Below are 21,313 nucleotides of genomic sequence, written 5' to 3' on the forward strand. Positions count from 1 at the left end.
GTTTTTTCCGACCGCTCAAGTTTGTTTGGCAGACAACGCGGCAGGTCAGGGCCTCAACCACCTGGAGTTTAAAATCGTGGTGGAGCCCCCTGATGGTCAGACCTTCTCCGTGGTCCTCCTGGCTCCTTCCCGCCAGGAGAAGGCGGCATGGACCAGCGACATCAGCCAGGTGAGGGATGATTAAATGCTAACAGTTAGCACGCTGGCCAGAGAGCGTCAAGGAAAAACAAAAAACAAAAAAGCTAGTATTAGTACTATGCTAACATGCTAACAATAACATGCTTATGGTTAGCATTAGTGAAATACCAAACTATATAACACTGAGGTCTCTGCTTGCTGAATTAGCTAAAAAAAAAGTTAGCGTGGTGCTAAAATTCTAACTGCATGAAGTACCAAAAATATTTGACTCTGTGGTGTGTACCTGACCAATGTGTTTAAAATGCTAGCATGCTACATTAACAAGCATTAAGTACCAAAATATAACGGAGTTGTATACGTACAAAATTTGCTAAAATAAAGTAATAAAGCTACGTTTGCATGCTAGCATGTATCAAGCAACGCAATATTTGACACTGGCGTGTTTCCCTTTAAAAACAGCAAAAAAGATAGCATGCTAATATTGCATCCTAGCGATTGTGCTGCATGTGGTTAAAAGGTATAGCCCCAAATGGCCCCCGCGCCGCACTTTGGATACTCCTACTGTCCTGTCTTCATGTCTGTTCTGGTTTTTAGTGCGTGGACAACATCCGCTGTAACGGCCTGATGACCAGCGTCTTCGAGGAGAACTCCAAGGTTTCCGTGCCTCACATGATCAAGTACGACGTCTCACCATCAACGCCATGAGCGCCCACTTGACTCGTCCCCAACAAACACCCGTTTTTTGTTTTTTTTACCTCTCCCCCCAACAGGTCAGACACCCGCCTGCACAAGGACGACGTGGACATCTGCTTCAGCAAGACGCTCAACTCCTGCAAGGTTCCTCAGATCCGCTACGCCAGCGTGGAACGTCTGCTGGAGCGCCTGACCGACCTGCGCTTCCTGTCCATCGACTTCCTCAACACCTTCCTGCACACCTACCGCATCTTCACCAGCGCCGCCGTGGTCATGGACAAGCTGGCCGGCATCTACAAGAAGCCCTTCACCTCCATACCTGTCAGGTAGCCTCCACCAGTCGTAAACATGCTGCAGTATGCATGCTCCGCCAGCAGGGAGCGGCGTTACGCAACATTCAAGCGATTGAAATTGAAATACTAACAATCGTTAGTGTTCTAATATTAGCATGCTAGCTTTTTTTTGTGCTAATTTTGCAAGTATAAATTATTTTGTTACTTGGCAAATGATACCTGCTAGCATGCTAACATATATTTTTCTTTTTTGAGCAAATTTTGTAGTTATACAACTCAATCATATTTTGGTACTTGATGGATGCTACCGTTAGCATCCTAGCTTTTTCGAATAATTTTTTAGGTACACACCTCAGAGTAATATATTTTGGTACTTGATGAATGCTACAGTTAGCATGATTTTTTTAGCTAATTTATCAGGCTTACATCTCAGCGTACAGTGTTTTGCTCCTTCACAAATGATACCTGCTAGCATGCTAACATAGATTTTTCTTTTTTGAGCAAATTTTGTAGTTATGCAACTCAATCATATTTTGGTACTTGATGGATGCACCAGTTAGCATGATTTTTTTAGCTAATTTATCAGGCTTACATCTCAACGTACAGTGTTTTGCTCCTTCACAAATGATACCTGTTAGCATGCTAACATTAGTATGCTAGCTTTTTTAACGCAAATGTTGTAGATCACTTCAGTGATATTTTTGGACTTGATGCCTGCTAAAGTTAGCATCCTAGCAATTTAAACACATTTTTCAGGTACACACCTCAGAGTAAGATGTTTTGGTATTTCACGCATGCTACAGTTAGCATTTTAGCATACTGACATTAGCATACTACATTTTTTTTTGTAGCTAATTTACCAGGTGTACACTCCAGCCGCAAATATTATGTTACTTCGCGAATGATACCTGTTAGTATGCTAGCTTTTTTTAAAGCTAATTTTGTAGGTATGCTCTTCAGTCACGCATGCTAACGTTGGCATCCTAGCAATTTAAACACATTGTTCAGGTACACACATCAGATATATGTTGGCATACAGTTAGCATTTTAGCACGCTAGCTTTTGTTTTAGCTAATTTATCAGGTGTGCATCTCAGCGTCAAATATTTTGCTACTTTAACAAATGATACCTGTTAGCATGCTAACATTAGTATGCTAGCTTTTTCAAAGCAAACTGTAGGTATGATATTCAGTCATATTTTTTACTTGATGAATGCCAACGTTAGCACTGTAGCATTTTAAATGATTTTTTTTCAGGTACACACCTCAGAGTAAGATATTTTGGCACTTGACACATGCTACAGTTAGCATTTTAGCATGCTAGCTTTTGTTTTAGCTAATTTATCAGGTGTGCATCTCAGCGTCAAATATTTTGCTACTTCACAAATGATACCTGTGAGCATGCTAACATTAGTATGCTAGCTTTTTCAAAGCAAATTTTGTAGGTATACTCTTATTTTCGGACTTGACGCATGCTAACGTTAGCACCGTAGCATTTTAAAAGATCTTTTTCAGGTACACACCTCAGAGTAATATATTTTGGCACTTGACACATGTTACAGTTAGCATTTTAGCATGCTAGCTTTTGTTTTAGCTAATTTATCAGGTGTGCATCTCAGCGTCAAATATTTTGCTGCTTCACAAATGATACCTGTTAGCATGCTAACATTAGTATGCTAGCTTTTTCAAAGCAAATTTTGTAGGTATACTCTTATTTTCGGACTTGACGCATGCTAACGTTAGCACCGTAGCATTTTAAAAGATTTTTTTCAGGTACACACCTCAGAGTAATATGTTAGTGCATTTTAGCTTTGATATAGTTTGGTCACTCACTAATGTTAACTGTTAGCATGCATAGTACTGTTAGCATGCTGGCGAGTTTTTGGGTGTTTTGAGGTGAAAAGTGTGGTGCAAACATCCTCCAGTCCCAGTGTGGTCCTCATCATCATCATCATCATCATCCTCACATCAGGGTTGAGCAGCACTCATGTGACCGCCTGTCCGTCATGTCCCTCTGTCCCGACTACACCCTGAAGACCACCCAGCTGGCTCTGGATCAGTCCAAGTAAACACAGACCCCCCACCCCCCAGTCCCCGAGTCCGCCAGTCACACATACTCCTGTGTCCCCCAGGTCCCTAGAGATCTTCTTCGCCACCAACCAGGGCTCGTGGGGGACGGACCCCCTCAACAACAAATCCCCCAGACTGTGCCGCAAGTTCTCCTCGCCCCCCCCGCTCTCCATCCCCTCCCGGACTTCCTCTCCCGTCCACTGCCGCAAACTGTCCCTCAGCTCGCCGGTCGGTGGCGCCAAGGCCCTGGACCTGGCTCCCACCCCGTCCTGCTCCCCGACGTTCACCCACTTCCCCGCCCTCCCTTCCCCGCCCCCCGGCTCCCCGCGCCCGCCCTCCGGGTTCACCTCCCCGCCGCCCACCGCCACGCGCTCCCCCGGCCTTCCCCACGCATCCTCCCCGCCTCCTGTCTCCACCAAGGCCCCCCTGGACCTCAGTCGGGGTCCCAGCTCGCCCGAGCTCAGCCCGGGGCCCGGTGACGACTTCAGCCTGGAGCTCCCGCGCATCGACGCCTTCTGCGGGAAACTGCGGCGCAGCATCCGGCGAGGTGGCCATCTTGGTAGTTGCCCCAGCAACCCTTGATACGAGTGTCGTCACGGTTACGTGTCCCTCGACAGCTGTCCTGGAGTCCGTGTCCCTGGACAAGTTCATCCCAGAAGCTCCGCCCAGCAGCGAGTCGGGAGACGTCTCGCCGTGCCGCTCGCCGTCCACGCCCAGACACATGCGATACAGACCAGCGGGAGGTATCACTTTAAAGCGACTCCATAGTCGCCTCCTCCGATGTCAAAGATCATTAATTATAACAAGATGGAGTCGCTGCTTGACGTTCATTCTCGTCTTCCTGTCCCCGCAGCCACTTCTTCGGGGGACAACTCTCGCTGTGCCATGTCGCCCGCCTCCGCCTTCGCCATCGCCACGGCGGCGGCGAGCCACAGCAGCTCCCAGGGTGAGCGAGACATGACGGACACGTTGTTTCCATTTTTAATATTGCAAACCCCAAAAGCAGTGAAGTTGTCACGTTGTGTAAATCAGTGGTCCCCAACCTTTTTGTAGCTGCGGACCGGTCAACGCTAGAAAATTTGTCCCACGGCCTGGGGTGGGTTGGGGGGGGGGGGGGGTAAAATAAAAAAAATAATAAAAAAAATTATTATTATTTTTTTTTTTTCATAAAGAAATACAATCATGTGTGCTTACGGACTGTATCCCTGCAGACTGTATTGATCTATATTGATATATAATGTATATATTGTGTTTTTTATGTTGATTTAATAATAATTTAAAAAAAAAATAAAAACATTTTTAATTTTTTTTTCATAAAGAAATACAATCATGTGTGCTTACGGACTGTATCCCTGCAGACTGTATTGATCTATATTGATATATAATGTATATATTGTGTTTTTTATGTTGATTTAATAATTGAAAAAAAAAATATTTTTTTTTTTTTTTTTTTTCATAAAGAAAGACAATCATGTGTGCTTACGGACTGTATCCCTGCAGACTGTATTGATCTATATTGATATATAATGTATATATTGTGTTTTTTATGTTGATTTAATAATAATTTAAATTTTTTTTTTTTTTTTTTTTTTTTTTTTTTTTTTTTTTTTCATAAAGAAAGACAATCATGTGTGCTTACGGACTGTATCCCTGCAGACTGTATTGATCTATATTGGTATATAATGTATATATTGTGTTTTTTATGTTGATTTAATAATAATTTAAAAAAAAAAAAAATTTTTTTTTTTTTTTTTTTCATAAAGAAATACAATCATGTGTGCTTACGGACTGTATCCCTGCAGACTGTATTGATCTATATTGATATATAATGTATATATTGTGTTTTTTATGTTGATTTAATCATTTAAAAAAAAAAAAAAAACTTTTTTTTTTTTTTTTTTTTTTTTAATTTCTTGTGCGGACCAATCGGTCCGTGGACCGGCACCGGGCCGCGGCCCGGTGGTTGGGGAACACTGGTGTAAATGGTCAATAAAAAGAGAATACAAAAAATCCTTTTCACCCCACAGAACACTTTTCCACTTTGCACCAGTCCATCTTAGATGAGCTCGGGCCCAGTGTTTCTGGGTGTTGTTGATAAATGGCTTTGGCTTTGCATAGTAGAGTTTTAACTTGCACTTACAGATGTAGCGACCAACTGTAGTTACTGACAGTGGGTTTCTGAAGTGTTCCCGAGCCCATGTGGTGATATCCTTTACACACTGATGTGGCTTTTTCATGCAGTGCCGCCCGAGGGATGGAAGGTGTGTAATACCATGGCTTACGTGCAGTGATTTCTCCAGATTCTCTGAACCTTTTGATGGTATTACGGAGCGTAGATGGTGAAGTCCCTAAATTCCTTGCAATAGCTTGGTTGAGAAATGTTGTTCTTCAACAATTTGCTCAGGCATTTGTTGACAAAGTGGTGACCCTCGCCCCGTCCTTGTTTGTGAAGGAAGCTGCTTTTATACTCAATCCTGTTCCCGATTAGCCTGTTCACCTGTGGATGTTCCAAATAAGTCTTTGATGAGCATTCCTCAACTATCTCAGTCTTTTTTGCCACTCGTGCCAGCTTTTTTGAAACTTGTTGCAGGCATCAAATTCCAAGTGAGCTAATATTTGCCAAAAATAACAAAGTTTTCCAGTTCAAACGTTAAGTATCTCGTCTTTGCAGTCTACCCATCCATTTTCTACCGCTTGTCCCTTTTGGGGTGGCTGGGGCTGCTAGAGCCTCTATCAGCTACAATCGGGCGGAAGGCGGGGTACACCCCTGGACAAGTCGCCACCTCATCTATTCAATTGAATATAAGTTGAAAAGGATTTGCAAATCATTGTATTCTATTTTTATTTACCATTTACACAACGTGACAACTTCACTGCTTTTGGGCTTTGTAGTTCCGGCTGTGCATAAAATGACCAAAATACGGTAAATATTGCATACATGACATATTGTTATGAAGGTGTCTGTTACTACATGATATATATACTTGCAGTGTGTATATTGTACATATTACATATTGTTATGAAGGTGTCTGTTACTACATTATATATATACTTGCAGTGTGTATATTGTACATATTACATATTGTTATGAAGGTGTCTGTTACTACATTATATATATACTTGCAGTGTGTATATTGTACATATTACATATTGTTATGAAGGTGTCTGTTACTACATTATATATATACTTGCAGTGTGTATATTGTACATGTTACATATTGTTATGAAGGTGTCTGTTACTACATTATATATATACTTGCAGTGTGTATATTATACATGTTACATATTGTTATGAAGGTGTCTGTTACTACATTATATATATACTTGCAGTGTGTATATTGTACATATGACATATTGTTATGAAGGTGTCTGTTACTACATTATATATATACTTGCAGTGTGTATATTGTACATATTACATATTGTTATGAAGGTGTCTGTTACTACATTATATATGTACTTGCAGTGTGTATATTGTACATATTACATATTGTTATGAAGGTGTCTGTTACTACATTATATATATACTTGCAGTGTGTATATTGTACATATTACATATTGTTATGAAGGTGTCTGTTACTACATTATATATATACTTGCAGTGTGTATATTGTACATGTTACATATTGTTATGAAGGTGTCTGTTACTACATTATATATATACTTGCAGTGTGTATATTATACATGTTACATATTGTTATGAAGGTGTCTGTTACTACATTATATATATACTTGCAGTGTGTATATTGTACATATTACATATTGTTATGAAGGTGTCTGTTACTACATTATATATATACTTGCAGTGTGTATATTATACATGTTACATATTGTTATGAAGGTGTCTGTTACTACATTATATATATACTTGCAGTGTGTGTATTGTACATATGACATATTGTTATGAAGGTGTCTGTTACTACATTATATATATACTTGCAGTGTGTATATTGTACATGTTACATATTGTTATGAAGGTGTCTGTTACTACATTATATATATACTTGCAGTGTGTATATTGTACATGTTACATATTGTTATGAAGGTGTCTGTTACTACATTATATATATACTTGCAGTGTGTATATTATACATGTTACATATTGTTATGAAGGTGTCTGTTACTACATTATATATATACTTGCAGTGTGTGTATTGTACATATGACATATTGTTATGAAGGTGTCTGTTACTACATTATATATATACTTGCAGTGTGTATATTGTACATGTTACATATTATTATGAAGGTGTGCATGTTTTGCTCAGTGGACAAAGTTTGGACACCCCTGATCTGAAGCCTTTCTGGTCTGGTGCCCCCTAGTGGTTGTCGCCATAAACAACAGTTGCAGCTTTGCTTTGTCTTGCAGTTTTCAGCAGCTCCGACAAGTCCTGTGACAAGGAGTTTGTCATCCGCCGGGCGGCCACCAACAGAGTCCTCAACGTGCTGCGTCACTGGGTCTCCAAGCACTCCCAGGTCTGAACCCAAGTCCCAAGTCCCCCCCCCGCTGAGCCATGTAAACATCCGTGTGTTCGAAAGGGGACTTAGTCTCCTAAAGTCACGTCCACTAAATAGACCTCAGTCAAACTGCTGTGGGACTTAGTCTCCTAAAGTCACGTCCACTAAATAGACCTCAGTCAAAGTGCTGTGGGACTTAGTCTCCTAAAGTCACGTCCACTAAATAGACCTCAGTCAAACTGCTGTGGGACTTAGTCTCCTAAAGTCTCTTCACGAGATCGCAGTCACTTTTTGGAGTTAGATTACTCCTTAAATTGTCAACACTGATCTCTCCTGCTAAGTCTTCTTATTCTCAGGCAGACCAGCTGTGTTTGAGCTGCGTTACACAGACAGTCCCCTTATAAGGTGCTTATGAGCGAGGGTGAACAGGTAGCGCCAAATCTGTTTGTGGCAGTCGAAATCTATTTGTGGTGGTCCAAATATATTTGTGGTGGTTTGAATCTGTGTGGTGGTCCAAATCTATTTGTGGTGGTCCAAATATATTTGTGGTGGTCCACATATGTTTGTGGAGGTTTGAATCTGTGTGGTGGTCCAAATCTATTTGTGGTAGTCCAAATCTATTTGTGGGGGTCCAAATATATTTGTAGCAGTCAAAATATATTTGTGGTGGTCCAACTCTATTTGTAGCAGTCAAAATCTATTTGTGGTGGTCCACATATATTTGTGGAGGTTTGAATCTGTGTGGTGGTCCAAATCTATTTGTGGTGGTCCACATATATTTGTGGTGGTTTGAATCTGTGTCTTGGTCCAAATATATTTGTGGTGGTCCAAATATATTTGTAGCAGTCGACATCTATTTGTGGTGGTCCAAATATATTTGTGGAGGTCCACATATGTTTGTGGAGGTTTGAATCTGTGTGGTGGTCCGGATCTGTGTGTGGTGGTCCAAATATATTTGTGGTGGTCCACATAATGTTTGTGGAGGTTTGAATCTCTGTGGTGGTCCAAATATATTTGTAGCAGTCGAAGTGTATTTGTGCTGGTCCAAATATATTTGTGGTGCTCCACATATATTTGTGGCGGTTTGAATCTGTGTGGTGGTCCAAATATATTTGTGGTGGTCCAAATATATTTGTAGCAGTCGAAATGTATTTGTGCTGGTCTAAATATATTTGTGGTGCTCCACATATATTTGTGGCGGTTTGAATCTGTGTGGTGGTCCAAATCTATTTGTGGTGGTCCAAATCTATTTGTGGTGGTCCACATATATTTGTGGCGGTTTGGAATCTGTGTGGTGGTCCAAATCTATTTGTGGTGGTCCAAATCTATTTGTGGTGGTCCACATATATTTGTGGTGGTCCACATATATTTGTGGTGGTCCAAATCTATTTGTGGTGGTCCAAATCTATTTGTGGTGGTCCACATATATATGTGGCGGTTTGAATCTGTGTGGTGGTCCAAATCTATTTGTGGTGGTCCAAATATATTTGTGGTGGTCCAAATATATTTGTGGTGGTCCACATATATTTGTGGTGGTTTGAATCTTTGTGGTGGTCCAAATCTATTTGTGGTCGTCCAAATATATTTGTGGCGGTTTGGAATCTGTGTGGTAGTCCAAATCTATTTGTGGTGGTCCAAATATATTTGTGGTGGTCCACATATATTTGTGGCGGTTTGGAATCTGTGTGGTGGTCCAAATCTATTTGTGGTGGTCCAAATATATTTGTGGTGGTCCACATATATTTGTGGCGGTTTGAATCTGTGTGGTGGTCCAAATCTATTTGTGGTGGTCCACATATATTTGTGGTGGTCCAAATATATTTGTGGTGGTCCACATATATTTGTGGCAGTTTGGAATCTGTGTGGTGGTCCAAATCTATTTGTGGTGGTCCAAATATATTTGTGGTGGTCCACATATATTTGTGGCGGTTTGAATCTGTGTGGTGGTCCAAATCTATTTGTGGTGGTCCACATATATTTGTGGTGGTCCAAATATATTTGTGGTGGTCCACATATATTTGTGGCGGTTTGAATCTGTGTGGTGGTCTAAACCTATTTGTGGTGGTCCAAATCTATTTGTGGTGGTCCAAATATATTTGTGGTGGTCCACATATATTTGTGGTGGTTTGAATCTTTGTGGTGGTCCAAATCTATTTGTGGTGGTCCAAATCTATTTGTGGTGGTCCACATATATTTGTGGCGGTTTGGAATCTGTGTGGTGGTCCAAATCTATTTGTGGTGGTCCAAATATATTTGTGGTGGTCCACATATATTTGTGGCGGTTTGAATCTGTGTGGTGGTCCAAATCTATTTGTGGTGGTCCACATATATTTGTGGTGGTCCAAATCTATTTGTGGTGGTCCAAATATATTTGTGGTGGTCCACATATATTTGTGGCGGTTTGAATCTGTGTGGTGGTCTAAACCTATTTGTGGTGGTCCAAATCTATTTGTGGTGGTCCAAATATATTTGTGGTGGTCCACATATATTTGTGGTGGTTTGAATGTTTGTGGTGGTCCAAATATATTTGTGGTGGTCCACATATGTTTGTGGAGGTTTGAATCTGTGTGGTGGTCCGGATCTGTGTGGTGTTCCAAATATATTTGTGGTGCTCCACATATATTTGTGGCGGTTTGAATCTGTGTGGTAGTCCAAATCTATTTGTGGTGGTCCAAATATATTTGTGGTGGTCCACATATATTTGTGGCGGTTTGGAATCTGTGTGGTGGTCCAAATATATTTGTGGTGGTCCAAATATATTTGTGGTGGTCCAAATATATTTGTGGTGGTCCAAATATATTTGTGGTGGTCCACATATATTTGTGGTGGTTTGAATCTTTGTGGTGGTCTGGATCTGTTTGTAGCGCTCCAAATGTATTTGTGATTTATGGTGGTCCAAATGTGTTTGTAGTGATCCAAATCAGTTTGTAGGGATCCAAATGTATTTGTGGTGGTCCAACTGTATCAGTGGCGGTCCAAATCTTCGACGTGAGTCGGAATAAAAGGTCCTCCTTCCTTGGCAGGACTTTGAGAGCAACAGCGAGCTGAAGGTGGGCGTGGTCAGCCTGCTGGAGGAGGTGCTGCGTGACCCCGACTTGCTGCCCCAGGAGAGGAAAGCCACCGCCAACATCCTCAGGTGGACATCTTTGTCCTGCCATCTCCTTGGTGGCCTCAAACCTGCCACACCTTTTCCTCTCTTTCAGTGCGCTTTCTCAAGAGGAGCAAGACGACGCTCAGCTGAAGATCGAAGACATTTTACAAATGGTGGGTGTCCGCCACACACACACACACACACAACTTATACACACACTTTGTGTCTAACAAGCTCATATTCAACGTTGTCACGGTGATGATGATGATGATGATGATGATGATGGTGGAGCAGAAAAGTTGTCCACTTCTTCACTTCATTGCGGTAAGACTTAACATTAGGGATGTCCGATAATGGCTTTTTGCTGATATCCGATATTCCGATATTGTCCAACTCTTTAATTACCGATACCGATATCAACCGATATATGCAGTCGTGGAATTGATACATTGTTATGGTGAAGATAAGGTACTGACGGATGCATATATCCACATTTATCCATAATTAAGAGTTACTTCTTTTATATGACTATAGTCATATTTTAAATAGCTAATGTTCCATCTTGTACTCTTTTCCTTTTTTGCATGGTCTCATGACAAAGTGCTTGCACTGTGGACGGCCTTGAAGTAGGAGGCAGAGAAGAGGAGTCCTCCCTGCTTCCCTTCTCGGGCCGACTTGAGATAACGGACACAATGGGCATCTGTGCGGGCGTGAGGGCGGGGGGAGAGATTGAGGAACAGAATGTTTTCGTGATGGTTTTCAGACCGATCTGGACCGGGCTGAGGAACGCTTGGGTGCTGGGTTGGTCTCAGGTTTGTCCTCTAAGCTTTGAGAATAAACCACAAAATACCAACTACTGCCTGATGATTGAATATAAACATCAGTTTATTGCCATAAAAAGAATCTGGGAGAGACTAGCAATTTGAATTCCCCATTGGAGGAATGCTGGTCGACGCAACAGTACTTTTTAAAAAAATTATTAAAATAAGATAAATAAATTAAAAACATTTTCTTGAATAAAAAAGAAAGTACAACAATATAAAAACAGTTACATAGAAACTAGTAATGAATGAAAATTAGTAAAATTAACTGTTAAAGGTTAGTACTATTAGTGGAGCAGCAGCACGCACAATCATGTGTGCTTACGGACTGTATCCCTTGCAGACTGTATTGATATATATAGTTATATTGATAATATTAATAACTGTATCCATTGCAGACTGTATTGATATATATTGATATATAATGTAGGAACCAGAATATTAATAACAGAAAGAAACAACCCTTTTGTGTGAATGAGTGTAAATGGGTGAGGGAGGTTTTTTGGGTTGGTGCACTAATTGTAAGTGTATCTTGTGTTTTTTATCTGGATTTAATTTAAAAAAAGAAAAAAGATACCGATAATAAAAAAAACAATACCGATAATTTCCGATATTACATTTTAACGCATATATCGGCCGATAATATCAGCAGGCCGATATTATCGGACATCTCTACTTAACATCCATCTTCTTTAATGATGCTGTTCTTTATTATTATGTGTCTTTCTTACTGTGTGTGTGTGTGTGTGTGTGTGTGTGTGTGTGTGTGTGTGTGTGTGTGTGTGTGTGTGTGTGTGTGTGTGTGTGTGTGTGTGTGTGTGTGTGTGTGTGTGTGTATGTGTGTAGACGGAGAATCCAAAGGCGGAGTGTTTTGAGTCGCTGTCAGCAATGGAGCTGGCAGAGCAGATCACCTTATTGGACCACATCGTCTTCCGTAGTATTCCTTATGAGTAAGTCCCAGCCCTGGTGACGTCATCAATCACTTCATGACAAACCTGACGCCCCCTAGTGTAGGGATGGGCGATACCACACTTTTAGGATTCGATACGATACCGATAATTTTTCTTGCATTTTCATCGATACCAATACCGATACCATTAATTTCTTAATGGCAATTTTTGTCAGTCAAAAATATTATTACTATTATTATTTAAGACAAATCACAAGACAAATACAGACCATTTATACCACATGTATTATGGTCAATATATAATAAAAGTAAAATTTAAATAAATAACAAATATGAAAAATAAATTAAATATTATATATAATAATAATTATATATTATATATAATAATAATTAGATATTAGGGCTTTCCAATTAACTGTCAAATCCGAATCGCAAGAAGCTGCAGTTATTTTTTAAAGTTTGTGATATAATTAGCAATTAATGAAATATGAAATAGGCTAATGTTTTCGAAATGTAAGAAATCATGTTACAGATTAAAACCAAAATCACATTCAATCATATATTTCAAGATTTTCTTGCAAAAAAATAAAACTGTAATGCAAAGATGAAGAATCTCCAAATTGTATCTCTTTCTTATCTTGTTTTAAATACTCAAGCAATTTTCAACTAACAGTAAATTCCCCTGTGTGGAAATTATTTGAATTTAGGATAATCATTTAAACAAAAATATTCAGTAAAAAAATAAAATAAACAATGCAAAAACATCTGAAAGTGATGCTTGCACCCCCCACACGTCGTTTTTTGGTTTATATCGGTACTTTTTTCAGAAAAGTGATGCCAAATGAGTAGCGTGTGAGTATCGATATATCGATACCACAGGATCGATACGCACATCCCTACACTAGTGGCCAGGAGAGAGAATGCAGGTTTAGGTCGTCTCGTGAGCTCTTCGCGTACAAAAAAATGTATGAGATATTGGCAAATAATAACAAGAATTGATTTATTGTGACAAATATGTGTGAGCAAGTCCAGAAAGGATGAGTCCGTCTTCTTTTAGGGGAAATATTTGACAGTATTTGGTGTTGTCAGGGAGTTCCTGGGTCAAGGCTGGATGAAGGTGGACAAGACGGAGAAGACTCCTTTCATCATGAAGACCAGCCAGCACTTCAACAATGTACGTTCACTCTAACAGGAAAGTGCAATGTTCATTTAGAAAAGTGACTTTTGCCCTTTTAAAAAGCCTTTTTTTTACTCACTTTTGTAAGTTTCTTCATTCAAAAAGAATCCCACTCGTGATTGCTTTGTCTCCCTCTAGTGCTCATATTTTGTATTACACCTCTTAACGCCTCATTTTGATTGATTGATTGATTGAGACTTTTATTAGTAGGTTGCACAGTGAAGTACATATTCCGTACAATTGACCACTAAATGGTAACACCCGAATAAGTTTTTCAACTTGTTTAAGTCGGGGTCCACTTAAATTGATTCATGATACAGATATATACTATCATATATACTATCATCATAATACAGTCATCACACAAGATAATCACATTGAATTATTTACATTATTTACAATCAGGAGTGTGGAGGGGGGGTGGGGTGGGGGGGGGGGGGGTGGGTGGGATATGGACATCAAGTAGTGGACATAGAGAGAGAGAGAGAGAGAGAGATCAGAAGGCATAAGAAAAAGAATCTGCATTTGATTGTTTACATTTGATTATTAGCAATCCGGGGAGGGTGTTAGTTTAGGGTTGTAGCTGCCTGGAGGTGAACTTTTATAGCGGTTTTGAAGGAGGATAGAGATGCCCTTTCTTTTATACCTGTTGGGAGCGCATTCCACATTGATGTGGCATAGAAAGAGAATGAGTTAAGACCTTTGTTAGTTCGGAATCTGGGTTTAACGTGGTTAGTGGAGTCCAAGTCCAAGTCCAAGTCCAAGCTCCAAACTGTCATTGAAAAATGATAAATGACATTTATATATTAGCGCTAATTCAAATATTGCTTTAAGTTCCCTCTAAAAATTCTTTATGGCATCTCAGCTGGATTGTATTTGCGACAAAACAGACTGTATAATAATAATAATAATAATAATGTTAGTAAGTATCAAATTGTCTATCTTTTTTCCATTTCTATAATGTAAAAACTTTCCAGGATTTAATGTGTATGTATATGCATGTGTATATATATATATATATAATTTTTTGAAAAATCTGAATGTATGCAAATAATGTATATATATATATATATATATATATATATATATATATATATATATATATATATATATATATATATATATATATATATATATATATATATATATATATATATATATATATATATATATATGTGTATGTATATATATATATGTATGTATATATATATATATATATATATATATATATATATGTGTATGTATATATATATATGTATGTATATATATATATATATATATATATATATATATATATATATATATATATATATATATATATATATATATATGTATGTATATATATATATATATATATATATGTATGTATATAATATATATATATATATATATTTATTTATATATATATATATATATATATATATATATGTATGTATATATATATATATGTATGTATATATATATATATGTATGTATATATATATATATATATATATATATATGTATGTATATATATATATATATATATATATATGTATGTATATAATATATATATATATATATATAGTATTTTTTAATGTGTATATATATATGTATATACATATATATGTATATATATATAACTATGTATATATATATAACTATGTGTATATATATATAGCTATATATAGTTATATATATATATATATACATATATATATAGTATTTTTTATGTGTATATAAATGTGTATATATATGTATATACATATATATATATATAAATAAAACTATGTATATATATATATAACTATGTATATATATATATATATATATATATATAGTTATATATGTATATGTAGTTATATATATATATACATAGTTATATACAGTATATAGTTATATATATATATATATAGTTATATATATATACTGTAACTATATATATATATATATATACATAGTTATATATATATAGTTATATATATATAGTTATATATATAACTATATAGTTATATATATATAACTATATATATATAGTTATATATATATATAACTATATATATATATATATAGTTATTTATATATATATATATATATATATATATATATATATATATATATATATATATATATATATATATATAGTATACCGTATTTTCCGCACCATAAGGCGCCCCGCCCCGTGTTATTAGCCGCACGTTTAATGAACGGCATATTTCAAAACTTTGTTTACCTATTAGCCGCCCCGTGCTATTAGCCGCACCTACGCTACGCTAAAGGGAATGTCAACAAAACAGTCAGATAGGTCAGTCAAACTTTAATAATATATTACAAACCAGCGTTCTAACAACTCTGTTCACTCCCAAAATGTAATGTGCAAATGTGCAATCACAAAAATAGTAACACTCAAAATAGTGCAGAGCAATAGCAACATCAATAACTCAACGTTGCTCGAACGTTAGTGTCACACAACACACAAAATAAACATTTAAAGCTCACTTTCTGAAGTTATTACTCATCTACAAATCCCTCGAATTCTTCTTCTTCGGTGTGCTTCACTTGTTTTTTGACACCATCTGTGATGTGGACGCGCATGCAGTCGTAGATCAACAGGAACGGCGCTGCGTGAAAAAAGTCACCCGGTGTCTTCGCGTAAACGTCTATCAACCACTCGCTCATCTTTTCTTCATCCATCCATCCCTTCGAGTTAGCTTTTATGATGACGCCGGCTGGAAAGTTCTCTTTTGGCAAGGTCTTCCTTTTGAATATCACCGTGGGTGGAAGTTTCTGGCAGTTAGCATGGCAAGCTACAACCACAGTAGGACGACTTCTCATTCCCTGTGGTGCGAATATTCAGCGTACGTGCTCCCGTTGTATCCACAGTGCGGTTCACATGAATATCAAAAGTCAGTGGAACCTTGTACGCGTGTCTCTTAGTAGGAGCCATTTTGTTGTCTTTACAGAAACACACAAATGAAATGAAATATCCGCGAGCTTCTTCTTCTCCGGGGGCGGGTGCTCACCTTGGCGGTTGCTTACCGTAGAAGAAGAAGCGCTTCCTCTTTTATGGGGCGGTTGCTTACAGTAGAAGAAGAAGCGCTTCCTCTTTTACGGGGAAAAAAGATGGCGACTGTTTACCGTAGTTGCGAGACCTAACCTTATGAAAATAAATATGAATATTAATCCATATATAAGGCGCACCGGGTTATTAGCCGCACTGTCAGCTTTTGACAAAAATTGTGGTTTTTAGGTGCGGCTTATGGTGCGGAAAATACGGTAGTAATTGTATTGTATCATGTTCCCAATCAACGTGCTTTAAACAGTCCTGGAATAGGAAATACACAATTATTACATCATAACACAAACATAAGGACAAGATCCCCTAAAAACCTAGTAAAGACTGTCCTGTACTTTCTTTTGTCTGCCCATTAGATGAGCAACCTGGTGGCCTCTCAGATCATGACCCAGGTGGAGGTGGGCTCTCGGGCCGGCGCCATCGAGAAGTGGCTGGCGGTGGCCGACATCTGCCGCTGCCTCAACAACTACAACGGCGTGCTGGAGATCACCTCCGCCCTCAACCGCAGCGCCATCTACCGGCTGAAGAAGACCTGGGCCAAAGTCTGCAAACAGGTGAGAGGACGCGTGCGCTCGGGGGGGTGGGGGGGCCACTTGATTAGGTACAATCAACGCCGTCCTGGTCTTCTGCCGCAGACCAAGGCGCTGATGGAGCGTCTGCAGAGGACCGTGTCGTCTGAGGGACGCTTCAAGAACCTGCGAGAGACGCTGAAAAAGTAACCCTGCTTGAGCGTGTTCAACCTAAACCATGGGTTCTTACGTGCGCGTGTGTGTGTGTGTGTGTGTGTATGTGTGTGTGTGTGTGTGTGTGTGTGTGTGTGTGTGTGTGTGTGTGTGTGTGTGTGTGTGTGTGTGTGTGTGTGTGTGTTTGTGTGTGTGTGTGTGTGTGCGCAGCTGTAACCCCCCCTGCGTGCCCTACCTGGGCATGTATCTGACCGACCTGGCCTTCATCGAGGAGGGAACGCCCAACTTCACGGAGGACGGCCTGGTCAACTTCTCCAAGATGAGGATGGTAAAGAGGCTGTTGCTAGGCAACCGTCCCGTCCCGCCTGTTGCTAACGTGGGCGTGGTCATGTTTCCTGTGTGTCAGATCTCCCACATCATCCGAGAGATCCGTCAGTTCCAGCAAGCTCCTTACAGGCTGGAGCACCAGGCCAAGGTGGGGGGGTCGCGGGGCGTCTACGTCTACGTACTTCCCGGCTTGCCTTGATTGACGTCTGCCCAACTCCCGCCCCCTCCAGGTCACTCACTTCCTGCTGGACAAGACGCAGGTGATGGACGAGGACACGCTCTATGAGCGCTCCCTCAAGACGGAGCCGCGGGTGTCGCCGGGCTAGCGACGTCTTGGCTTCACTCCCACGGCGGTGCCTTCGCTCGGCTGTTACGGGTCACCTGACATAGAACCGCAACCGGAGCCAGAACCGGGGACGCTCTTACACGGCTTGGATCAGGTTTGGGGGCGTTGCCTTAGCAACCGATGTTACCGTGAAGAAAGACCGCGTTTCTGGAGGTTCTCGTAGAAATGTTTGTTCTACGTTACTGATCCACTCGGGTGGACCTGAACTTAAATAGAAAGTTAGCTTGCATGTACAAAAACAAACCAATCAATCAATGTTTATTTATATAGCCCGAAATCACAAGTGTCTCAAAGGGCTGCACAAGCCACAACGACATCCTCGGTTCAGAGCCCACATCAGGGCAAGGAAAAACTCGCAACCCAGTGGGATGTCAATGTGAATGACTATGAAAAACCTTGGAGAGGACCGCAGTCCATAGTGGATCTAACATAATAGTGAGAGTCCAGTCCATAGTGGATCTAACATAATATTGTGAAAGTCCAATCCATAATGGATCTAACATAATAGTGAGAGTCCAGTCCATAGTGGGGCCAGCAGGAGACCATCCCGAGCAGAGACGGGTCAGCATGCAGAGATGTCCCCAACCGATGCACAGGCGAGCGGTCCACCCCGGGTCCCGACTCTGGACAGCCAGCACTTCATCCATGGCCACCGGACCTGAGCCCCCCCCCCTTCCACAAGGGGGAGGGGGGCAGAAAAGAAGAGAAACGGCAGATCAACTGGTCTAAAAGGGGGTCTATTTAAAGGCTAGAGTATACAAATGAGTTTTAAGATGGGACTTAAATGCTTCTACTGAGGTAGCATCTCTAACTGTTACCGGGAGGGCATTCCAGAGTACCGGAGCCCCAATAGAAAACGCTCTATAACAAAGCACTTCCTGTTTCCGGAGCTCGACGTGATGTCACTTCCTGTCCGCAGTCCGCACTCTACAGCTGCACAGTGACCATTAGCAACGAGCTAGTTGGTGAAATTATCAAATATTCGCACTTTTGTACACAAAGATAATACACTTATTGATACTTTCCATTACTATTACTAATGCTATTATTATTAGCTCCTGGATCAGGTTCGGGGCGTTGCCTAGCAACCGATGTTACCGTGAAGAAAGACCGCGTTTCTGGAGGTTCTCGTAGAAATGTTTGTTCTACGCTACCAATCCACTCAGGTGGACCTGAACTTAAACAGAAAGTTAGCTTGCGTGTACAAAAACAAAGCACTTCCTGTTTCCGGAGCTCGACGTGATGTCACTTCCTGTCCGCAGTCCGCACTCTACAGCTGCACCGTGACCGTTAGCAACGAGCTAGTTAGTGAAATTATCAAATATTCGCACTTTTGTACACAAAGATAATACACTTATTGATACTTTCCATTAGTATTACTAATGCTATTATTATTAGCTCCTGGATCAGGTTTGGGGCGTTGCGTAGCAACTGATCTTACCGTGAAGAAAGACCGCGTTTCTGGAGGTTCTCGTAGAAATGTTTGTTCTACGTTACCAATCCACTTAACTTAGCAGTACCTGAATGTTCTGGTTCTTTGGTCCAAGCTGTGGTTCCGCATTTTTTAACAAGATAATACACTTAAAATCCTATTGATATTTTCCATTATTATTATTATTATTATTATTATTATTATAATTAGCTCCTGGCCAGTATTGTTAACGTAGTTGGAGTGTGTCGTTAGCGGTAGCACCTTTGCACTGTAAAAGAATGTCAACCTAAGCAGTTTATTTATAATATTTACTTTCCGCGTATGTTTAATGTTACAGTTTTTTCTTTTCCATCATTTTCACACCAATAAAAAGTCAAAAATGACACGCTGACTAACATTGGGGTTCCTTCGTGTGTGTGTGTGTGTGTGTGTGTGTGCGTGTGTGTGTGTGTGTGTGTTTTCTGGCAATGCTTACTTAATGGGGACATGGCTCTGTTTACACCAGGGGTGTCCAAAGTGCGGCCCGGAGGCCATTTGCGGCCCGCAGCTAATTGTTTAGCGGCCCGCCACACATTCTGCAAAAATTGCAAAAATAAAAAAAAACATTTAAAAAAGTGAAATGAGGTGAAATCTAACAAGAAAAAGTTGCAATGTTGACACAAAGCTGCCATGCATTAGACAAAAAAATCTATGTTATAATGAATTATTGACCCATTCAAGGCTCCAATTACTTAAAAAAATGTCACTTTAAAATGTTTTATGTGGAACAAATATTGCATACATTGTGTGGTTGCCAGATAAAAACATCAAAGATTTCTTTGACAAAAGAGCATAAAAACAAACAAAATAATAGTTCAAACGTCAAATGGACAGATATATCTGAAGTTGATCTCGTAACTTAAGTGTTGAAAGTTAAAAAAAAACTAATAAAAATGTATCACTTTATGAGTGGGGCACCTTTTGGATCCCAAATATATTTAGTGGGATTTTATTAATATTTTAACTGATTTCTCAAAAATATTAAAGAATTAAAATCAATGGTGTCCTGCATTGATCTTTTAGAGCAGTGGTCCCCAACCACCGGGCCGCGGCCCAGTACCGGTCCGCGGATCGATTGGTACCGGGCCGCACAAGAATTAAAAAAAAAAAAAATATATATATATATATATTTTTTTAAATTGTTATTTTTATGAAATCAACATAAAAAACACAATATATACATTATATATCAATATAGATCAATACAGCCTGCAGGGATACAGTCCGTAAGCACACATGATTGTATTTATTTATGTTAAAAAAAAAATATATATATATTTTTTTATTTTTTAAATACACCCCCCCCCCCCCCCACCCCCACCCCCACAAAAAGGTTGGGGACCACTGTTTTAGAGCTCTAATTACTAAATACTGCATATTTCCAGTTTTGCTATACAAAACAAAGTTGTCTTTGACAGAAAAGGCATGAAACCTTTTTTTTTTTTACTTTTTATCAACCTGAAGTTGATATAGAGATTTACTGTAAGCATTAAATAAAAAATAATAATAACAATTTGACTTATTTTTAACGTTTTAATGGCTGAGACCCTTTATGGTCCCCGGGAGCCCTAAAGGTTAAAAAAAAAAAAATCCATATATTTTGTTATGGTTTGAAAATGAAAAATATCAAAATGGCCACCGCATGCTTAAATTTTTCCGTGTGCGGCCCTCAGTGGAAAAAGTTTGGACACCCCTGGTTTACACAGTCACCTTTAGGGGACCTCTGACAAAAAAACAGGTCCCCTAAAGGGAAACCTTTTTCAATGATAGTCAGATCCATT

The 21,313-nt window shown here is 39.3% G+C and overlaps 1 protein-coding gene across 5 annotated transcripts in view; it reads left to right on the forward strand.

The window, feature by feature from the left end:
- Window positions 1–20,561, forward strand: part of rasgrf2a (Ras protein-specific guanine nucleotide-releasing factor 2a) — a 40,989-nt gene extending 20,428 nt beyond the window's left edge. For 2 of the 5 annotated variants that reach the window (XM_062030748.1, XM_062030752.1), the window contains 18 exons: window positions 33–169; window positions 733–815; window positions 909–1,157; window positions 3,096–3,188; window positions 3,256–3,740; window positions 3,811–3,936; window positions 4,047–4,139; window positions 7,563–7,669; window positions 10,675–10,787; window positions 10,855–10,915; window positions 10,977–11,066; window positions 12,410–12,513; window positions 13,563–13,647; window positions 17,062–17,259; window positions 17,341–17,420; window positions 17,599–17,716; window positions 17,795–17,863; window positions 17,946–20,561. In XM_062030748.1, coding sequence (XP_061886732.1) covers window positions 33–169; window positions 733–815; window positions 909–1,157; window positions 3,096–3,188; window positions 3,256–3,740; window positions 3,811–3,936; window positions 4,047–4,139; window positions 7,563–7,669; window positions 10,675–10,787; window positions 10,855–10,915; window positions 10,977–11,066; window positions 12,410–12,513; window positions 13,563–13,647; window positions 17,062–17,259; window positions 17,341–17,420; window positions 17,599–17,716; window positions 17,795–17,863; window positions 17,946–18,041 — 2,387 coding nt within the window. In that variant the 3' untranslated portion in view covers window positions 18,042–20,561. The remainder of the gene's footprint in view (window positions 1–32; window positions 170–732; window positions 816–908; window positions 1,158–3,095; window positions 3,189–3,255; window positions 3,741–3,810; window positions 3,937–4,046; window positions 4,140–7,562; window positions 7,670–10,674; window positions 10,788–10,854; window positions 10,916–10,976; window positions 11,067–12,409; window positions 12,514–13,562; window positions 13,648–17,061; window positions 17,260–17,340; window positions 17,421–17,598; window positions 17,717–17,794; window positions 17,864–17,945) is intronic. The other 3 variants (XR_009823605.1, XM_062030749.1, XM_062030750.1) reach the window with 3 other exon arrangements.
- Window positions 20,562–21,313: the final 752 nt, after the last annotated feature.

Source organism: Entelurus aequoreus, linkage group LG21 (assembly GCF_033978785.1).
Source record: "Entelurus aequoreus isolate RoL-2023_Sb linkage group LG21, RoL_Eaeq_v1.1, whole genome shotgun sequence".
In the NCBI taxonomy this organism is placed as follows: Eukaryota; Metazoa; Chordata; class Actinopteri; order Syngnathiformes; family Syngnathidae; genus Entelurus; species Entelurus aequoreus.